Genomic DNA, 16,587 nt, shown 5'->3' with positions numbered 1-16,587 from the left:
GATGTCACAAATAACTGCAAAAATGTATGCAGAGTTTGTTTTTTCAGGTGAAAATTTAAGTGCGTGTGCGTGTGCTTATTTGCCCATATAGCACTTCTCTCTCTTTTTTTAATTGGTGGATCCAAGAATCAATACTGTTATGAGAAGTGCTAAGGAGCTTTCAGCTGACTACTATTTCAGAAGAGTATTATTATTTCACTTCTAATTAGTTAATACTAAGGGCCAGTATACTTTGCGAACAGGTCCAATTTGAACTTCATTTTTAAAAAGCATACTATTAGGAAATCACAGCAAAATAAAGACCAATCTGACGCAACATTCTTGCATCAAATCAAGCAAAACCAAAACGCTCACAAGAGTCTGATGAGACAGGAACGACGTTCTTGTCCACCATATATCTAGAGGCCAAGCAATTTTGTTGTGGTGGGAAGAGATAGCAGGACCTCTGAGGAATGCCTCAGAGGAATACCTAATCTAAGGAATGTCCTATATTGGCATGGGGCTAAAGCCCTATGTGGCACAGGGCCAGGCTACCTACAGAACTGGTTTTTGCCACCTCATCTGCCTGTCCCAGCCAATTAGGCAGGAAATGTGTGTTGCAGACCCCATCAGTCAAAGAATTCTGACTGGTGGGGTCTAGGAAGAGAGACTTTTCTGCCCCTTCCTCTGCATTATGGATTATCCTTTCCCTGGAGGTGAGGTGGGCTCCTCCTCTCCTGGCCTTTTGAAAAGAGGTCAAAAATATGGCTTCTCAGCCTTGAATGGGGAGCCCAAAGGACTATGCAGTTGTGGGATTGATTGGTGCTGCATGATGCTTTCTTTGGCTTTCATCACCCAATTTTTAACAGGGTTAAATTGAACCAGTCATGCCCCCTTCCCCAAATTCAGAGATTACAGGCTAGTAAAAAGAGAGGGTTTTTTTTTTTTAAAAATTGGCTCCTTGAATATTTTCTTGCCCCTTCAAAATGTTCTTTAATTTTATAATCGATTACATTTTTAATTTTAAATTTAAACTTAAAACATTTAAATTCTCAAATACTGGTTTGTATTTTGATATTGTCCTATACAGCACCCGTAGTCCCACTTTGAAGGAGATGAGCGGTCCAGAACTGTATGTATGTATGTATGTATGTATGTATGTATGTATGTATGTATGTATGTTAGTTGCGTGAGGGAGAAAGCAATCTTTTAGAGATAGCTTGCCTCTAAGCAGTTGCCAAGCTAAATTCAAAGATCTCCAAACTTTTAGCAGCTGTATGCAGATAGGTGAAAATATTTTTGAATGTTAAGGAAGTGTGGGAAAATCTGTGATAGAATGCAGCTTTTGTGGATAGTTGGGCTAACTTCCATATGGTTTCCGATGGTTCCAGTATCCATGCCAATTGCTAGAAGAAGCAAAACAAAAAAAAAAAAAAAAAAAACCATGATCTTAAATTGCTGTTGAATGTTGTATGGGAAATCGGATTTTATTTTGAAAGGAAGTTTTCCAAATAATAATGGAGAGAGAAAAGAGGAACAAGAAAGGAGAAATGTTGTGTTGAAAAAGTTTGGCCATGAAAATCATGGAAGCATTGGGATTCATATCTGTGTGCATTTGCGTCCAACGCCTGCACATGTACACACACATACACGTAAAAGAGAAAGTCATCGTAAGATCTCGGTTTTCTTACAATCGGTCGAGGTGCAGGAATGGGCAAGTCAATTTTTTCACAGCTTCGAGGATAAAGAAGATAATCAACTGATGTGTGCCCTTCATGAGGTTAGAAACTTAAATATAATTCAGTTCGTTCTCTCTCTCACTGCACTGAATAAATTAAAGGAAAAGTGAAGGAGGGACACGCTTCCAAGATACCGTGAGATGGTATCATGAATGTGGACTCCCTTTTGCATAAAATTGGCATGGGATAATCTATATGCCTAGGTACACTAGAAATAATTCTTCTAACTTCAAGAGAAGTACTGTACTGCACACCTCGTCCCAATAGAAAACTCTGTCACCATGTGATCTTTAATGCTTAATTATCCAGCTTTTAATGGGCCAACGCCAGCCTATTCTCCTTATCTATGGTTCTCTTTAAAACAGTCTTTAAAATGAACTTGCATTGGGGACTTCCAGCCTTTCTAAAGGAGATCTGTTTATCAAGACAGCTGTGTGACTCTAAGCATCACTTAGACAGCACCATCCTTAACTTCTGAGTATTTTCTTTCTACTTAGGACATTTTACCAGCACTAAGTTGGTCCAGACATTTCTTTTCAGCATGCATAAGTATATTTTTTCTTAACATGAGCATTCAAAATTGGGGTTTGTTTTTTTGGGGGAGAAGGAGAGGTGTTGGTTAAACGTGAATAAACCAAATTTGGAAAATTTGTCAATTTGAGCGTATTATAGCATTTTGCTACAGGAAGTTTAATTTGGATAAGTTTCCACTTTAATTTGGATAAGTTTCCACTCAGATTTATATTTATCTAGTTATGGCATTTATTCACTGCCTCAATCCAATCAGACTGTCTGAATCAATAATAATAGTGTGGGATTTCCAAATGCAAACTGATAACGGGTGTATAACTGTGGTTGAAAACTAACTGTGGATAATTGATGTGTGGTAATACCAGGAGGACAGAGAATAAAAAAGAATGGGAGAATATCACAAAGTATTAAAGATCTGAAAATTGAAGTTGAAAGATTGTAGCATAAAATGGCCATGGTGGTGATCAGCACATTGGATGCCTTACAAAAAAAAAAAAAAAACTTTGGCCAGCACTTAGAAAAACTGTGCATTGACAAAATTTCCATCTGTCAATTACAAAAAGGCCACATTACTTGGACCGGCACACCTATTACGCCAATACATTACAACATCCTACATTCTTGGGAAGAACTTGATGCGTATGAAGGCAAACACCAGCTAAAGAATTGGCAGCCGTAATTATTGTGCATAGAAATATAAATATGAAAATAAGAATAGCACAGAGAAAAATACAGTAAAAAAAAGTGCATTATAAAGCTAATTCAGCATCAATGACTCCACCATGAATCCCCAAGGAGACTCCAATTTTGGGAGGGGGGAGTTTCTAAAAGTTGGGAGTTTCAATTAGTGCATAGGATGGGAACCCTGTTCTACCTTAAGTGGGGAGCCTTACCAGCAGCATTTGGCTGGCTGAATTATCTCCAGGTGCCTCTTCCAGTTGGCGCTATTTGAGAGTCAGACAGGATATGAGAGCAACTATGACTTCCTTCTTCTGTGACTGGTTATCAGAGGCACAGTTCCTCCAGGAATGGAGCCATCAGAAGGAATATTATGATTAAAAAGTCCCCTTGGAGTGGATTGTCTCATCTGCTTTTGGTACCCGGGTACCAAGTGTATCAAACAGACTCGGCCTATAGCCAACATTATCAAGAAGCAAAGGGATCTCTGCGTGTGTTTGTGCTTGCTAAGGCAACTTGATTCCCATGCCATATTTAGCCCTGACTATAGTAACACCTTGATAGCTTACTTGCCTAAAAGTAAAAGCCATGATGTAAGTAAACACAGGTCCTATTCCATTACTTGCAATTTAATTTCAGTTAAATATTCAATTATTTTTTACTATCTATAACTCATAATCTATCTGAGAACAGCTCTGGGAGATTTAAAAAAAACAACCCTATACAATGGCAACAGAGGTGGTATTCAACAGATTCTGACCAGTTCTGGAGAACCGGTAGCGGAAATTTTGAGTAGTTCAGAGAACCGGTAGCGGAAATTTTGAGTAGTTTGGAGAACTGGCAAATACCATCTCTGACTTCTATTCTCTGCCTCCTGATTCCCAGCTGATCGGCTGGGTCTTCTTTTGTTGCCCTGCACAGGAGAACGGAACTGGAAAGCAGGTTACTGGGGTGGGGAGGGAATGGAGATTTTGCAGTCTCCTTCCCCTGCCATGCCCACCAAGCCACACCCACAGAACCGGTAATAAAATTTTTTTTGAATCCCACCACTGAATGGCAAGATTTTTAATATTAAGCACAGAATGCTCTTTTCTACTTTAGCAACAGACTGTCCTCAGACATTTGGGGTTGCCTTTTAGAGAAAGAGCCAAAAGGGCTGCTTTCAATTGCCAGCGGCATTTGAGAGGCATCACAATAAAATAAATAAAATAAATTGTTGTATTAAAGTTAGGTGTGATCTGTACTGCACAGTTCATTGTGAGACTATCTTTAAATTTTAAACTTTAAAAAAAAGCAACAACCAAGAATTTAACACATCAAAGAGACTGATTTCATTGCGCAAGGACAAATTTGTGTTTTTCCATGCTGTGCGTTATATTCCTCAAATAAAATTCTACATAATTCAATCCTAATAAGACGGAGTTACTGTTTGACTGTCAGTTCCCTGCCTGCCCCAGGAATACCTGTTGATGGGGTGGCACTACTATGAAGGAGGGAGCCTTATTATTTGGGGTCTCCAGAACTCGTGGCTCCTGCTGGAAGAGCAGATGGAAGGTCTGAATCAAGGAAGCCTTCACCCAGTTTCAGTTGATATGCTACCACATTCTTATTTAAGCAGAAGGTCCTTGCTACTGTGACTTACGCCCTTGTCACTACCCATTTAGACTAATGCAATGCTCTCTACAACTTTATGTGATGATGACCCTGTGGAAGCTGCAGTTGTTCAAAGCACAATGGCCTAGGTGCTTACTATCATTTGACTGGATAGCATTTATACAGTATGATCCGTACACTGGTGGCCAACAGTTTTCCAGGTGTAATTTAAAGTGCCGGTACTAACCTATCAAGCTCTACCTAGTTCGGCGCTTATATATCTACAGGACCTCACTCTCCAAGCTCAACTAGTTCAATGTAGCCAGGAAAATCTGTGAACAGTCCCCTACTTTAGGGAAGTGAGAGAGACTGAAGTTTGGTAGTGGCCCTCAGCCTCGGGGACCTCCCAGTTGGTTCCTCCCTTTGAGTGCTTTTCTAAAGCAGCTGAACATAGAGCTCTTCTGGAAGATGTTTGGGCTGTGTGATATCATTTTATGGGGTTATAAATTGGCTTTCTTATCTCATTAGTATTCTGTGCTGTTTAATTGGCTTGTGCATCTTTGAATTGCTTACTTTTTTATTGTGTTTTGGTTATTTTATCTTGTGAACCACTGAGAGCCCTCCAGGGATTTTTGGTGGTCTATCAATGTCATAAACATTGGTTTATGATATCATAAACATAAACAATATCATAAACAATGTCATAAACATTGGGGCGTGCATAAGCGCGCCAACGTGCCTACCGTCCCTGTCCTATTGTTTCTCTTATTCTTTTATTTTTCTTATATGTACCCATTTCATGTATTCACAACTATGTATATACACTTATACTTATTATCTTGTAAACAATTGGCAAATCAAATCAAATAAATAAATAAATAAATAAATAAATAAATAAATAAATAAACAAATAAATAATATATATTCTTTCAGCTACATGCTAGTTATGCCTAGAATATAAATAAATCTTGAACTGGTTTTTCTTTACAGGGACTATTTCTTTCCGTTGAAGATTCATTACAAACTGAATTTATCCAGGAAACCGAACAGTTTGCACAGCGGACTTTTCTCTACCCCTAGGGAATTCAAACAAGGAGGTGGACTTAATTCGAAGAGGAGCTTGCACTTCTGACAGTGGGAAATGCCACATCTAAAATGATGCTCTCTTCCATTCCCTGTCCCTGCAGAATGCATCTCTTTGCGTTGTGTCTCAGGTGCAGCATTTCCCCAGATCAATGTAAGGCTGAGTATAAAGCTGACAGGGTAATCAAACCAACTATGATTTTTTTTTTAAGCAAGAGTTCAGTTCAACCCAGAAGACATGTAGCCAGAGGAGCTGCTCCAAATTTGTTTTTTTTTTTTTTTTATTTGTGGCTAAGAGATGAGAGGAAGGCCAGAGATAATTTTGTTTCTTGGGTGCTATGGAGATAAGGTATGGAAGATAAATGCTCAAATGCTCAAAGAGGGGCTTGTGATAGCCACCCAGCCTTCCCTTCTGTTTCTTAAGAAAGTCTGCAGTCTCTCCAAAAAGACATCAGTGGCAGACTAAGGAAAACACTTAAATCTATCTTTGATCAAGGTTGCAGTTCAGGTGGTGAAACCCTTGGAGATCATTACTAAAAATGGTCAGGGTCAAATTCATAAAGAGATAAAATTGGATGTTTGCTGATCACGAGGAAGCGTGCAATAAAGGCAATTATGAATTGAATTATGAAATGTTTTGCACAGATCCCGAATGGAAGGTGGGCTGCTGAATGCCTTAAGAGTGTGATGAGAATGTGAAAATAAATCCTGTGTGAAAATATACGGACAATGCTTGGCAAATGGTTCAATATGGGGAACCACTGAGCAGAGAGTAAAAACAAGGCTGTAGGATTTCCCGTTGGTTGTTTAAGATATTTCTGCATAGTTTAAACATGCTTGGGGTGGCACTAAAGGTGTGATCATTCCAGATATGAATGTGCACATATTTGTGTATGTAGAAGATGCCATGTTGGCCACTGCAGATTGCAATGCTTCTCGGCAAATTGTATGATGCGGTGAGGTATACGGCGCTGAAAACTAATGCATCGGAGATCAAAGTAGATGCATTGGATAAAGCAAATGGCAAGTTCCATAAACAGGGAAAATTTAAGTGGGTGAAATGTGTCTAACTTGATGAAAAGATTTACTAGAACATGGGGAATAGGCGGAGAAATTTTAAGATAAGCTCATGGTGATAAGAAGGTTGTGGACAGTATGTGGGCAGTTGTGAGGAATGGATGTTTTTTCTGAAAGGGCCAAAAGTAGCTGTGTAAAAGAAAGTTAGAAAAAAAAAGAAAGAGGTGTCTATGAGGGGGTGAGGTGGGGGAGGCATAATATCAGGAATTAACAATGATGAATGAATTGACCGGAACAGCGAATGACTGGAAATGTCATGAGGTACAAAAAGAAAGGAAACAGAAATAAAAAAGAAAAAAGAATGACTTTCAACTTTCTTTCTTTCAACTCCCTTATTCTAAGGTTAACATTTGCCTGCATTATTTCTATAATCCTATCAAATCCAAAAATCAACATTTCATTTCTTTCACTTTCTCACACAAAAATCCAAAAGTGGTTTCCAAGTAGAAATAAAGTTGATCTTTTCTTTAATCAAAGCTGTCAATTTTGTCAATCTCTGCCAATTCCATCAGCTTCACCGTGCATTCTTCCCTTATAGATGTTTATAAGTTTTTTTCCACCTTTGTGCATATAAAAATCTTGCTGTTGATACCGTATATCAAAAACAAAGTTCCATAAGATCTTTCATTCTGTTTGTCAATTAAAAAAACAATCTTTGGTTGCACTTTACATTCATTTTTAAAACAAGTTCTTTTTGCTTGTTTATCTTTTAATCTTGGGGGAGGGAGGTTAAAAATCAATAAAGAATATAAAAAAAGAATTTTAAAAAGAAAAAAATCATAGTTAGTTGCAGTTGACAAGTTCTTCAAAAAAAAGTGAGAAGATTAAAGAAAAGGCAACACATGATTCAGTGTACGTTATAGATGTAATGAGAGAAGGGATGTTTTCTCAAAGGACAGAAAGATAAAAGGAAGTAAAGTGAACGGTGTTTGTGCGAACTTGATTTAACTATCCTTCTTTCTCTTATTTCATAGCATAAATTTACTTTGCTTATTATTTTTATCACTTTTCTGAGGTTTGCATAGCACGGGGAAAGGGAATAATATGATGAGTATGCAGATGTATATATTTTATTACAAACCGTGCTTTCTGCATTAACTTGTTTTAATAACCTGTGACCCACTTATTTCAGTGTAAAGTGCAGAAGAACACAGTTTTTTAAAAAAAAATCTCTAAACCTAAGGAATATGGGCTGCTACCTTTATAATGCAGAGAATGAGCAGGGCTAGAAGTTACTTCTTTAAGTAATCTATCATTTATATAGTGTAGCAGCTATACCTGACCTTGAGGAGGCATGAACTTAGGTGTGAATCTACTAAGGCGTTTCCGGTCTCTTTCAGCAGAATTGTCAATTTTTAACCTACCTCCTAAGCACACTAAGGAGTAAGCCTAGGCTTCTGGGTCTGCACACTAAGGAGGCCTAGGCTTCTGGGTCTGCAAAAATCCAAAGCACCACTAGTTGACATCAAAGGGATGTTGAAAAGCATTGACTTTTTGCTGGCATCTAGTGGTTGCCAGATGTTTTTTGCAGCTCAGCATACGGGTTTTTCAGCAGATATACATAGAAATGTACTAATAGTACTGTACTATTTTTTTTTAACAAATCACACAATGGGGAGCACTACAGTTCTGTTTATGTAAATACCAGCCCTCCCCAACGGTTTATAAAGCATGCATCTTAGCATTTCTCTTTTCGGACTCACTTCGTACTTGCAAGCGCTTTTTCAATCTAGTTTATTAAGATAGGAAGAGATTACAAAAATGTTAATCAGTTAATTAAAATTGAATACAGGAAGCCCACTTTTTTGTCCCAGTGACTTATCCTGCCCAAAGTCATTGTTACAGTCCATGCCAAAAGTTTCTGATCCAGCCCCTGGCACTGGAGAAAACACTGGAGAATCCTGGAAAGGTTTCTTTCCAGAGAGAACACGGAAAAATCAGAAGGTAGACTTGAGATTAAGAGTCATTTACCGCAGATCAGGAAGGATTGCTTACTTCCAGTAGTCTAATAGTCATAATAATTGGGAAAAAATATTCATGAAATTATAGTATTAAAATAATGAAATCTTGCAGGGGCGGGGGAGGCTATGCGTGAAAGGCATTAATTCTTATACTATTATTCATTCCTAGCCTAAGCTAGGATTTTGTTCTCTTTTCATTATGATTTGCCCTTGCTCTTTTGAAAAGATTAGGGCCTCTTTGTTGTCCTAAAAAACCAAATATATTCGTCAACCATACTACAGACAAAGCGGACAAGATGAAATTAAGGTTCTGAGTCAATCATCAATCATCTTCCTGTGTTTCTCAATAATAGAACTTGTGCAACTATATCCTGGAACTTCATGTGTTTGGTCACTCATTGGAATGTGAGACTTACTATATAATGGAGACATATTTTATTTATCCCTGTGCCTCTGTTATAGCCCAGCAAGTAGGGTTGACTTGATGTTCAAATTTAGCTTTGCTTTCATATTTGTTTTATGTTCTTTGTAAAGTCTTGCTTCTTGCATACAGATTTAACTTATCTAATTAACAGCTATACAAATATAATATGAAAACACAATCTAGTTGTGTAGCTAAAGAGAGATGGAAATCAGTCCCTTGCTGGCTGCATTCAAGCAAAGAGTAGAAAGCTGTCTGCCTGAGATGTTTTAATTTGGATCCCCATGCTGAAGATGGGGTTTGACCTGATATCCTCAATAGTTCCAAATTTATCTGAACAGGAATTAATTCTTGGGCTGACACAGGATAGCCATACATGTGTATTAGGTACAGTGGACTCTGAAATGCAAATGCCGTGCAGTAAAATTGAAATGAAGGCATGTAACTATGAAGGTGCTATGGGTGAAGGTTGGAAGTATGCCGGACAACCAGAAATCCACTAAGGTAGCCAAGAAGACCCAAGACAACGTCTGTTGAGAAGGTATCTCATGCGAGCTCCAAAACTCTGAATTAAAGCTAAATATAAGAGATGAGAACGTGGCTTCATCCAACAGATTAGAGTGTGGTCTCCTTTGATCAGGAGAAGCGACTTTCTAAGGGCTTCCCGATCTGTGCATTTATTTGTTAGAATTATATCCTATCTTTCCTCTAGGATCTCAAGGTGACAGATGTAGCGCTTCCTTTTTGAGAATAATTGGCCCAAATTCACCCTGTGAGTTTCCATGATTAAAACTGGATTTGAACTTGGGTCTCCCCAGTCTAGCAGCTTAACACATACTAGCACAAGATAGGAGGTTTTTTTTTTCCTACCTGACTGCAAGAACATATACAATTTGTGTGTTTTCCCAATGAGTGCATATCTTCCCCAAGGACAAATGACATGTTTAGATGCATTTATTTATTTGGTTTTACTCTATTACTTTATAAGTAACTCAGGGCAGTGAACATAATACTCCCGACTATTTTCCCCACAACAACCCTATGAGGTGGGTTGGGATGAAAGCGTGTGATTGGCCCAAAGTCACCCAGGTAGCTTTCATGCCTAAGGCAGGACTAGAACTCACGCTCTCCTGGTTTCTTAGGTCAACGCCCAAACCACTAAACCAAACAGATGCTGATGGACAAATGAAGATTCACTGTGTGTGCTAAACAGGGGTCTGTGTGGCAATGTAGATTAGAGAGCAATCTGCTGAAAACGCTGCCTTTGAAACAATGGGAAACTGTGAGCAGGCAATGTCTATTCGTGCAATCGAATTTCCACGCGAAAATTTTCTAGATGTCGCCTTTTGTATCAACAAAGATATAATAACAAAAATAAACACTGGCAGTTCCAGAGTCCAAAAAAGTCTGGACTTTCCCTTGCCTTGAGTCTGATTAGGATATTTTCTCTCCTCTGAGTATGAAGGTGGAGAAAACAACAAATGCCCTGAATAGTAATGATCAGATTTCCCATACAGTTTATTAAGAAATTAGGTTTAATGCATGAATTGGAGTGGGACTGAAGGCTGGGGTTCATATGCCAAATTAAATTCCTTTGGAAGCCCTGCTCTGTGTAGATGGGAATGTTAAACCCAGGCAAAGTGGAAGATCTTGCTTGGGTACAATTATATTTGCGTGGTATATGTAACTAGATTAGGTTGCAGGAAGACCCCTATTTTATGCGAGGGACAAGATACAATCAGCTCACATCTCTTACCTGCCTGTTGGAGGGATGTCGAACAGCAGATATTGAACAGAAGGCCACCAATTTCTACACCAGCAACATGGGGGGGAACATCCCAGCTTGAGCTGCATGCAAATGCCAATTTATTACTTAATTCTAAGCCTAAAGAACTCACTTTTCTCCATTCCTTTTCCTCTTCCTGTGACTTTTTCATGGACATCGTAACTTTTTTGTTTAGAAGCCTGGGAGTAGGCCTGTATTCCATTCTCTCTTTTTTTTTGTCTGTCTGTCTGTCTCTCTGTCTATCGTCTATATCCACCCATCCATATGCTTTTGATGTGCACTTCTTAAGGAGTTAAAAATGCAGCATGCAAAGTAAATGAAAACTGTAAAATCGAGGGGAAAGAGTGGTTCTACAGCAAATTGTTGGTCACTGATCTGTTTTTGTTTTGGTTCGGGGATTATTTTTATGGGAAGAGAGTATGATTCAACTTTAACCAACTTGTGGGTTGATACTGTCTTGACCCATCTACTTGCAATAGGACCTAACCACATCCTGAAGGGTCAGAAAAGTGCTCTTGGGCTTGACAGTTATCTGCACCTTTTTCCTGGAGTAGCAGATTGCTCAACATACTGTATGGGAATGAGCAATATCTGATATCACTATTGTTCTAGAGAGCACAGAAGCGGCATCAAGAGACATTTTGAATCAAAGGTTCATGGGAGAGACTAGCCATAGAATTCTCTCCTTTCCCAGGTTTTTTTCTACCCAAATCAATCTTGGAAAGTAGCTACCTTTTCCCTCGGCTCGAATTATTTTCTTTTATTCCCACCCTGTCCCTAATTTTGAGCAATGCATGGGTCATACACATCAAGAAGAATGTTCCAGCATATGCCAATGTGACCTGGTGGTTTAGAAAGTGCCCTCTTGTGCGAGTGGCCATTATCAAAGGTAATGCTTTGACACAAATGATACAAATGTCAACTGCCCCTTTAGGAAAGGCAAGGAAAAAAATTGGGAGGCAGGAGAGGAGTAATTTCAATCTTTCAGATTCCTAGTTTTGGCAAACCTGCGAAGTTTGAATTTGAAGTAAACATTTTCCCTATGCATCTTTCCGGGGGGCAGACTTTTTCCACTATAAACTTATCTTTCTATCGATCTGCTGCGGCAAGAATTTAGCACAGCTTTGGCGTAGCATAATCAAAAATTCATATTTGTTCCTATTGTATATTAAAAATTCTGCATTTGCTTTTTTTTTAAAAAAAACTGGATGGTTTCTGATTTTGACTGTGGGGCAGAATCAGAACTTTTTTTTGAAGGTGTTGGAAGCTGCTATAGGAAATGGAAGATTTTTTAAAAAGTTACAGAATGGGAACAATATATAAACGGATACTGTGAGTAATTAATGGAATTTTTGTTTATTTTACATAGTTTTTCTAGAGTTCTTCACACACACACACACACACACACAAAAATTAGTCAACCTGCAAAGATACCTGATTTGACTATAGAATTTATAGTATCATTTTATGCAATTACTGTAGCTTCTGGATGTGGTAAATTCAGCTTACGTGTAAGTATGTATCAAACTACAGACTTCATTCTTTAATGTAGAATCCTATGTCATTTATTTCTTATTAAATAGTTGGGTTGCACATTGTATATGCCTTTTACCATGCTGTGCATCATTTTGCTATTTATCGGAGCTCGTGCATGGATACCTGCATAATTTTCACTCTACTGGCCGTGGAACTTTATTTATAACAATGCAGATTTCAGAATGGGATTACCTTTCAAGATAGTAACCTCTTAGGCAGTGACAAGTTTAAAGGCCTGTTAACACTTCCTTCAAAAAGGCAACTGAAAGCTAAGGTAGGTTTTAAATCCTTGATCCTGCAAGGAAACAGAGCAGGAATTTGTATGTTGCTTCAGGCAACAAAATACCCTAGACTAGCATTTCATCAAAAGCAGAAAAATGATGAGTATTTAGGTAGTCCTGATTTAAAGTCATTGACACTTCTAAGTTGTGTTGAATTTAATCTACATTAAATGCTTGGGCAACCAAAACAAAAGAGTTCTAAGGATCCCTTAAATCTGTCTGTCTGTCTGTGTCTATATCTATGCGTAGGTCTGTGGCTATGTCTTAATATTTGAAATGAATAACAGATCCTTCTTTGTTTACATCAAACCAACAAGCCCCGCGATTTCTAATGCACAGTGTTTCTGGATCACAAGAAAGACTCCACTGAACCAATAGTTGCAGAAAGCTGTAGTTTGATCAACCTCTACTCCTTATCAATATATTGAGACAACAGTGGATTTTCTCCCAGAAAAAAACAACAACAAATGTGTAAAAAAAGACCTTTATATAAACGACATGCGAAAGATAGGGCGATAGTCAATAATTTGAAGGAGATTTGGATGAATGTAGATTTCTGTTTTAGAAGTGAGCATTGCAGCGTTTTGTGCAATAAAATGCTTTCTAGAAAGACTATATAAATGATAAAGCATTCAAAGAGGGATATATTTTGTGCCTGCTACTTTCCACTAAAAGTAAATCTAAGCAGATCAAATAAAAATGCAGGTTATTTGGCAGAGACCTTGGAGCAAAGCTTTTTTTTTCCCTTTCCCCCCCTCTCTTAGGCTTTGATCAGTTTTGATGCTGCAATTCAAGAACATGTTTGACTAAAGGACATGTTTAGATCACATCCAACAAAACCGGGCCTTCTTAAAGAAACGAAAAAGAAATCCGTGGATATGTTCACGCTATGCAATTGTGTCATGTTCTTTCTGAAGTCATTCCCACTGAATTCAATAGGGCTTGCTTTCAAAAACATTTGCTTAGGACTGCAATGCTTTGGAGCTTTGCCCCAAGGCTTAGAAATAGATATTTTCAGAGTGGAAACTCACGATAATAGGTTCTTTTGTTTGGGGAGACGTCAGGGAGGGAGCCTTTGGTATGGGGTCTCTATTATCCAACCTGTTGCCTTCACCTGCTAAGAAGGTTTACACTGACAGGGGATGGTGGAACAAAAGTGAAAGCAGAATTTCCAGAGATAATACTTTCGGTTCTCTCTTCAAAACAAAAAACAAAAAAAGAAAGAAAAAAAACCAATTGCCTGTCTGTTTGCAGCCTAACATTGCCAGGATCTCAAGTCAATCTGGAGATCAGGACTTCGGACCTGGAAACACTTATTCCTAATTCCAGCTGTGGAGAAGTTGGCTGAGTTGTTCCCTGGTGGTAGAAAGACACTCTGCACATGGTCAAAGTTGCTCTCTTTGGGGGAGTGTTAATGGTCAAATGCTACATCCCGATTCTGAAGCCAGAAAGAGGAGCTTTGTGCTCTCCCACGGGAATTTTCCAGGGGGAGTTGTAATGCTGGCAAAGGACAAGAGGCAGCTGGGGAGAAAAAGGAGTGAGATGCAAGAGGAAACATACCTGCTTGTTGGACCTCAGTGGGATGCCGACATGGACCAGGCCCCTTCCATCCTCCAGACCGAGAAGGCATAGCTGAGCCTCTCGTGGGCCAAGTAGTTGCAGCTGGAGATCTTGTGGTCGAGCTCGTCGCTCTGCAGGACCTGGTAGAGGAAGTCAATGTAGCGGGCAGCCAGCTTGAGGGTCTGGATCTTGCTGAGTTTGTCCGAAGGCAGGGTGGGGATGATCTTGCGCAGCTCAGCAAAGGCGTCGTTGAGCGACTGGGTGCGCTGACGCTCCCGCACATTGGCGATCACCCGCTGCGTGTGCATGTCCTCAAAAGTCTGGGACACAGGGCTGCGCTTGCTGCGCTTGCCCTGTGGCAACGGGCTGCTGCTGTACTCTGGAGGGGCTGAAGTCAAGGGTTTACCCAGCTGGCTCCTCTTCCGAAGGCTCTTCTTGGGCACCTTCTCACTCTCCTCCTCGCTGGTCCCCAGGCTGCCCTCCGGTGAGTCTGGGCACATGCTCTCCTCTTTCATCCTCTCCAAGTCGGCCTCCCTTTCCCTTCCGCGCACAGGATGAGGAGCTGGACCTCGTAGGCCACAGTGCATGTAAGCCAACCAGGTTGAGCAAACTCCAGGACGAGGATTCCCCAAGAGCTGAGATTTGGAAGGCTTCAAACATGGGTTTTTTGGGGTTTTTTTTTTTGTTGCTCCAACCTTCACTGATCTGCTTATTCACCTTCCTTTCCCCCCTCCTTTAGGGCTTAAAGAGAGGAGGGACATTGTTAAAAGTCTCTTAAAGCCCTTTACGGATAGGGTAGGAAGTTTGAGGGGAGGGACTGCGTGCAGACCAATACAACCGTGCACAATAATGCAAACATCAAGGGAGCTTATGGGTTCCAGATTGCCTTCCCTTCCTTTTTCCTCGGCATTCTCTCTTCTCTCCCCCCCCCCTCCTCCCCCTCCTTCAGCTCTGAGACGCAGATGCTCCAACCGGCCGCCTGGATGCCAGAGGTCATTCCCTTCATCAGTTGTAATTGACAGGGAATTGCCGGCCTGACCTCCACCCACAACTCTGGCCTGTAGATTGCAGCGCGGCTCTTCCTGCAAGGCTGATCGGTGGTCTACGGTGCTACCTCCACTTCTGGGCAGGCTGCTTGTTGCTTCGAAGTTCTCACTTTGGGCTTGGAGCCTTCAGAGCTCTCTCAAGCGAGCTGGCCTCAGTTTGAGAAGCTGCGTCTCAGCAGTTAAATAGAAGGCTTTCCAAAACGGTCTCTGCTCATACAGAAGAAATGCAGGTTTTTGGGTTGTTGTTGTTTTTTTTGGCTCTGAAGTGCCTGTTTGCTACTATTGTTTAGTGCTTGCTTGCTCCCTACTCTAGACTGAAGAGACACATGATAATCCTATGCAGGTAGTCCTTGACTTAAAACCACTCAATTAATGACCGTTCAATGGCACTAAAAAGCGACTTATAGCTGGTCCTCACACTTGCAACCACCGCAGCATTCCCCACAGCCACGTGATCGAAATTTGGGTTCTTGGCAACCGGCATTACAATGGTTGCAGAGTCAAGGGGTCATGTGATCACCGTTTGCAACCTTCCCAGCTGGCCTTCGACAGGCGAAGTCAATGGGGGAAGCCGCATTCACTAAACCAGCAGCCTCCCCCCGCCAACCTTTCGGGCACCAGGGACCGATTCCGTGGAGAGAGGTTTTTCCATGGACCGGGGTGTATGTGGTTTCGTGTGATGCCTGCATCTCGCAGAGGGGGCTTCGCTTGTTTGTGCAGCCCAGTTTGTGGCATGCCGTGGCCCAGAACCGGTCCACAGGGGTTGGACCAGGGGTTGGGGACCTCTTGCACTAAACAACGGCATGATTAACTTAGCAACTTTTTATTATGGTAAGCCCCATAGTGAGGTAAGTGGCAAATAAAGAGAAGTGGCAAACAAATAAATAAAAATAAACAAAGGCAGTGATTTGTTTAACAATCGTGGCAAAAAAAAGCCTGTAAAATTACGTATCACTCACTTATCAAATGCCTTGTTTAAGAGCAGAAATTCTGGTCTTCAGTGTAGTTGTAAGACTACCTGTAGCACAGCCCCCTGTGGTTACTTTAAAGTAAGCTCACTGAATTCAATAGGACTTACAAGTAATAATATATAGCCTAATAGAATTAACCAGTTAATATTTTAGGCTGTGTGAGCTTTACTTTTGAGGAGTCTTCCTCAGGCTCCCCTTATCTTCTAATCCATAGACAGTATGGCCAAAAGCCCAGTTAATTATGGGATGTGCAGTTCAAAATATTGGGAAGGCATACAGTTGGGGATGGATGGTGACTGTAGCTATGTTTTGTATGGTTATTAGAATCATCTGTTTTAAAAACTA

General features: G+C 40.2%; 1 protein-coding gene across 1 annotated transcript in view; it reads right to left on the bottom strand.

The window, feature by feature from the left end:
• Positions 1-14,980, bottom strand: part of TWIST2 (twist family bHLH transcription factor 2) — a 28,393-nt gene extending 13,413 nt beyond the window's left edge. Inside the window, exon 1 of the mRNA XM_026673790.2 lies at positions 14,226-14,980. Coding sequence (XP_026529575.1) covers positions 14,240-14,812 — 573 coding nt within the window. The 5' untranslated portion in view covers positions 14,813-14,980 and the 3' untranslated portion in view covers positions 14,226-14,239. The remainder of the gene's footprint in view (positions 1-14,225) is intronic.
• Between the last annotated feature and the right edge of the window lie 1,607 nt (positions 14,981-16,587).

The sequence above is a fragment of the Notechis scutatus genome, chromosome 2 (assembly GCF_049901735.1).
Source record: "Notechis scutatus isolate UNSWTSFEM ecotype Mainland chromosome 2, rNotScu1.2, whole genome shotgun sequence".
NCBI lineage: Eukaryota > Metazoa > Chordata > Lepidosauria > Squamata > Elapidae > Notechis > Notechis scutatus.
The sequence above is the reverse complement of the archived record's forward strand: the minus strand, read 5'-3'. Positions and strand labels throughout refer to the sequence as shown.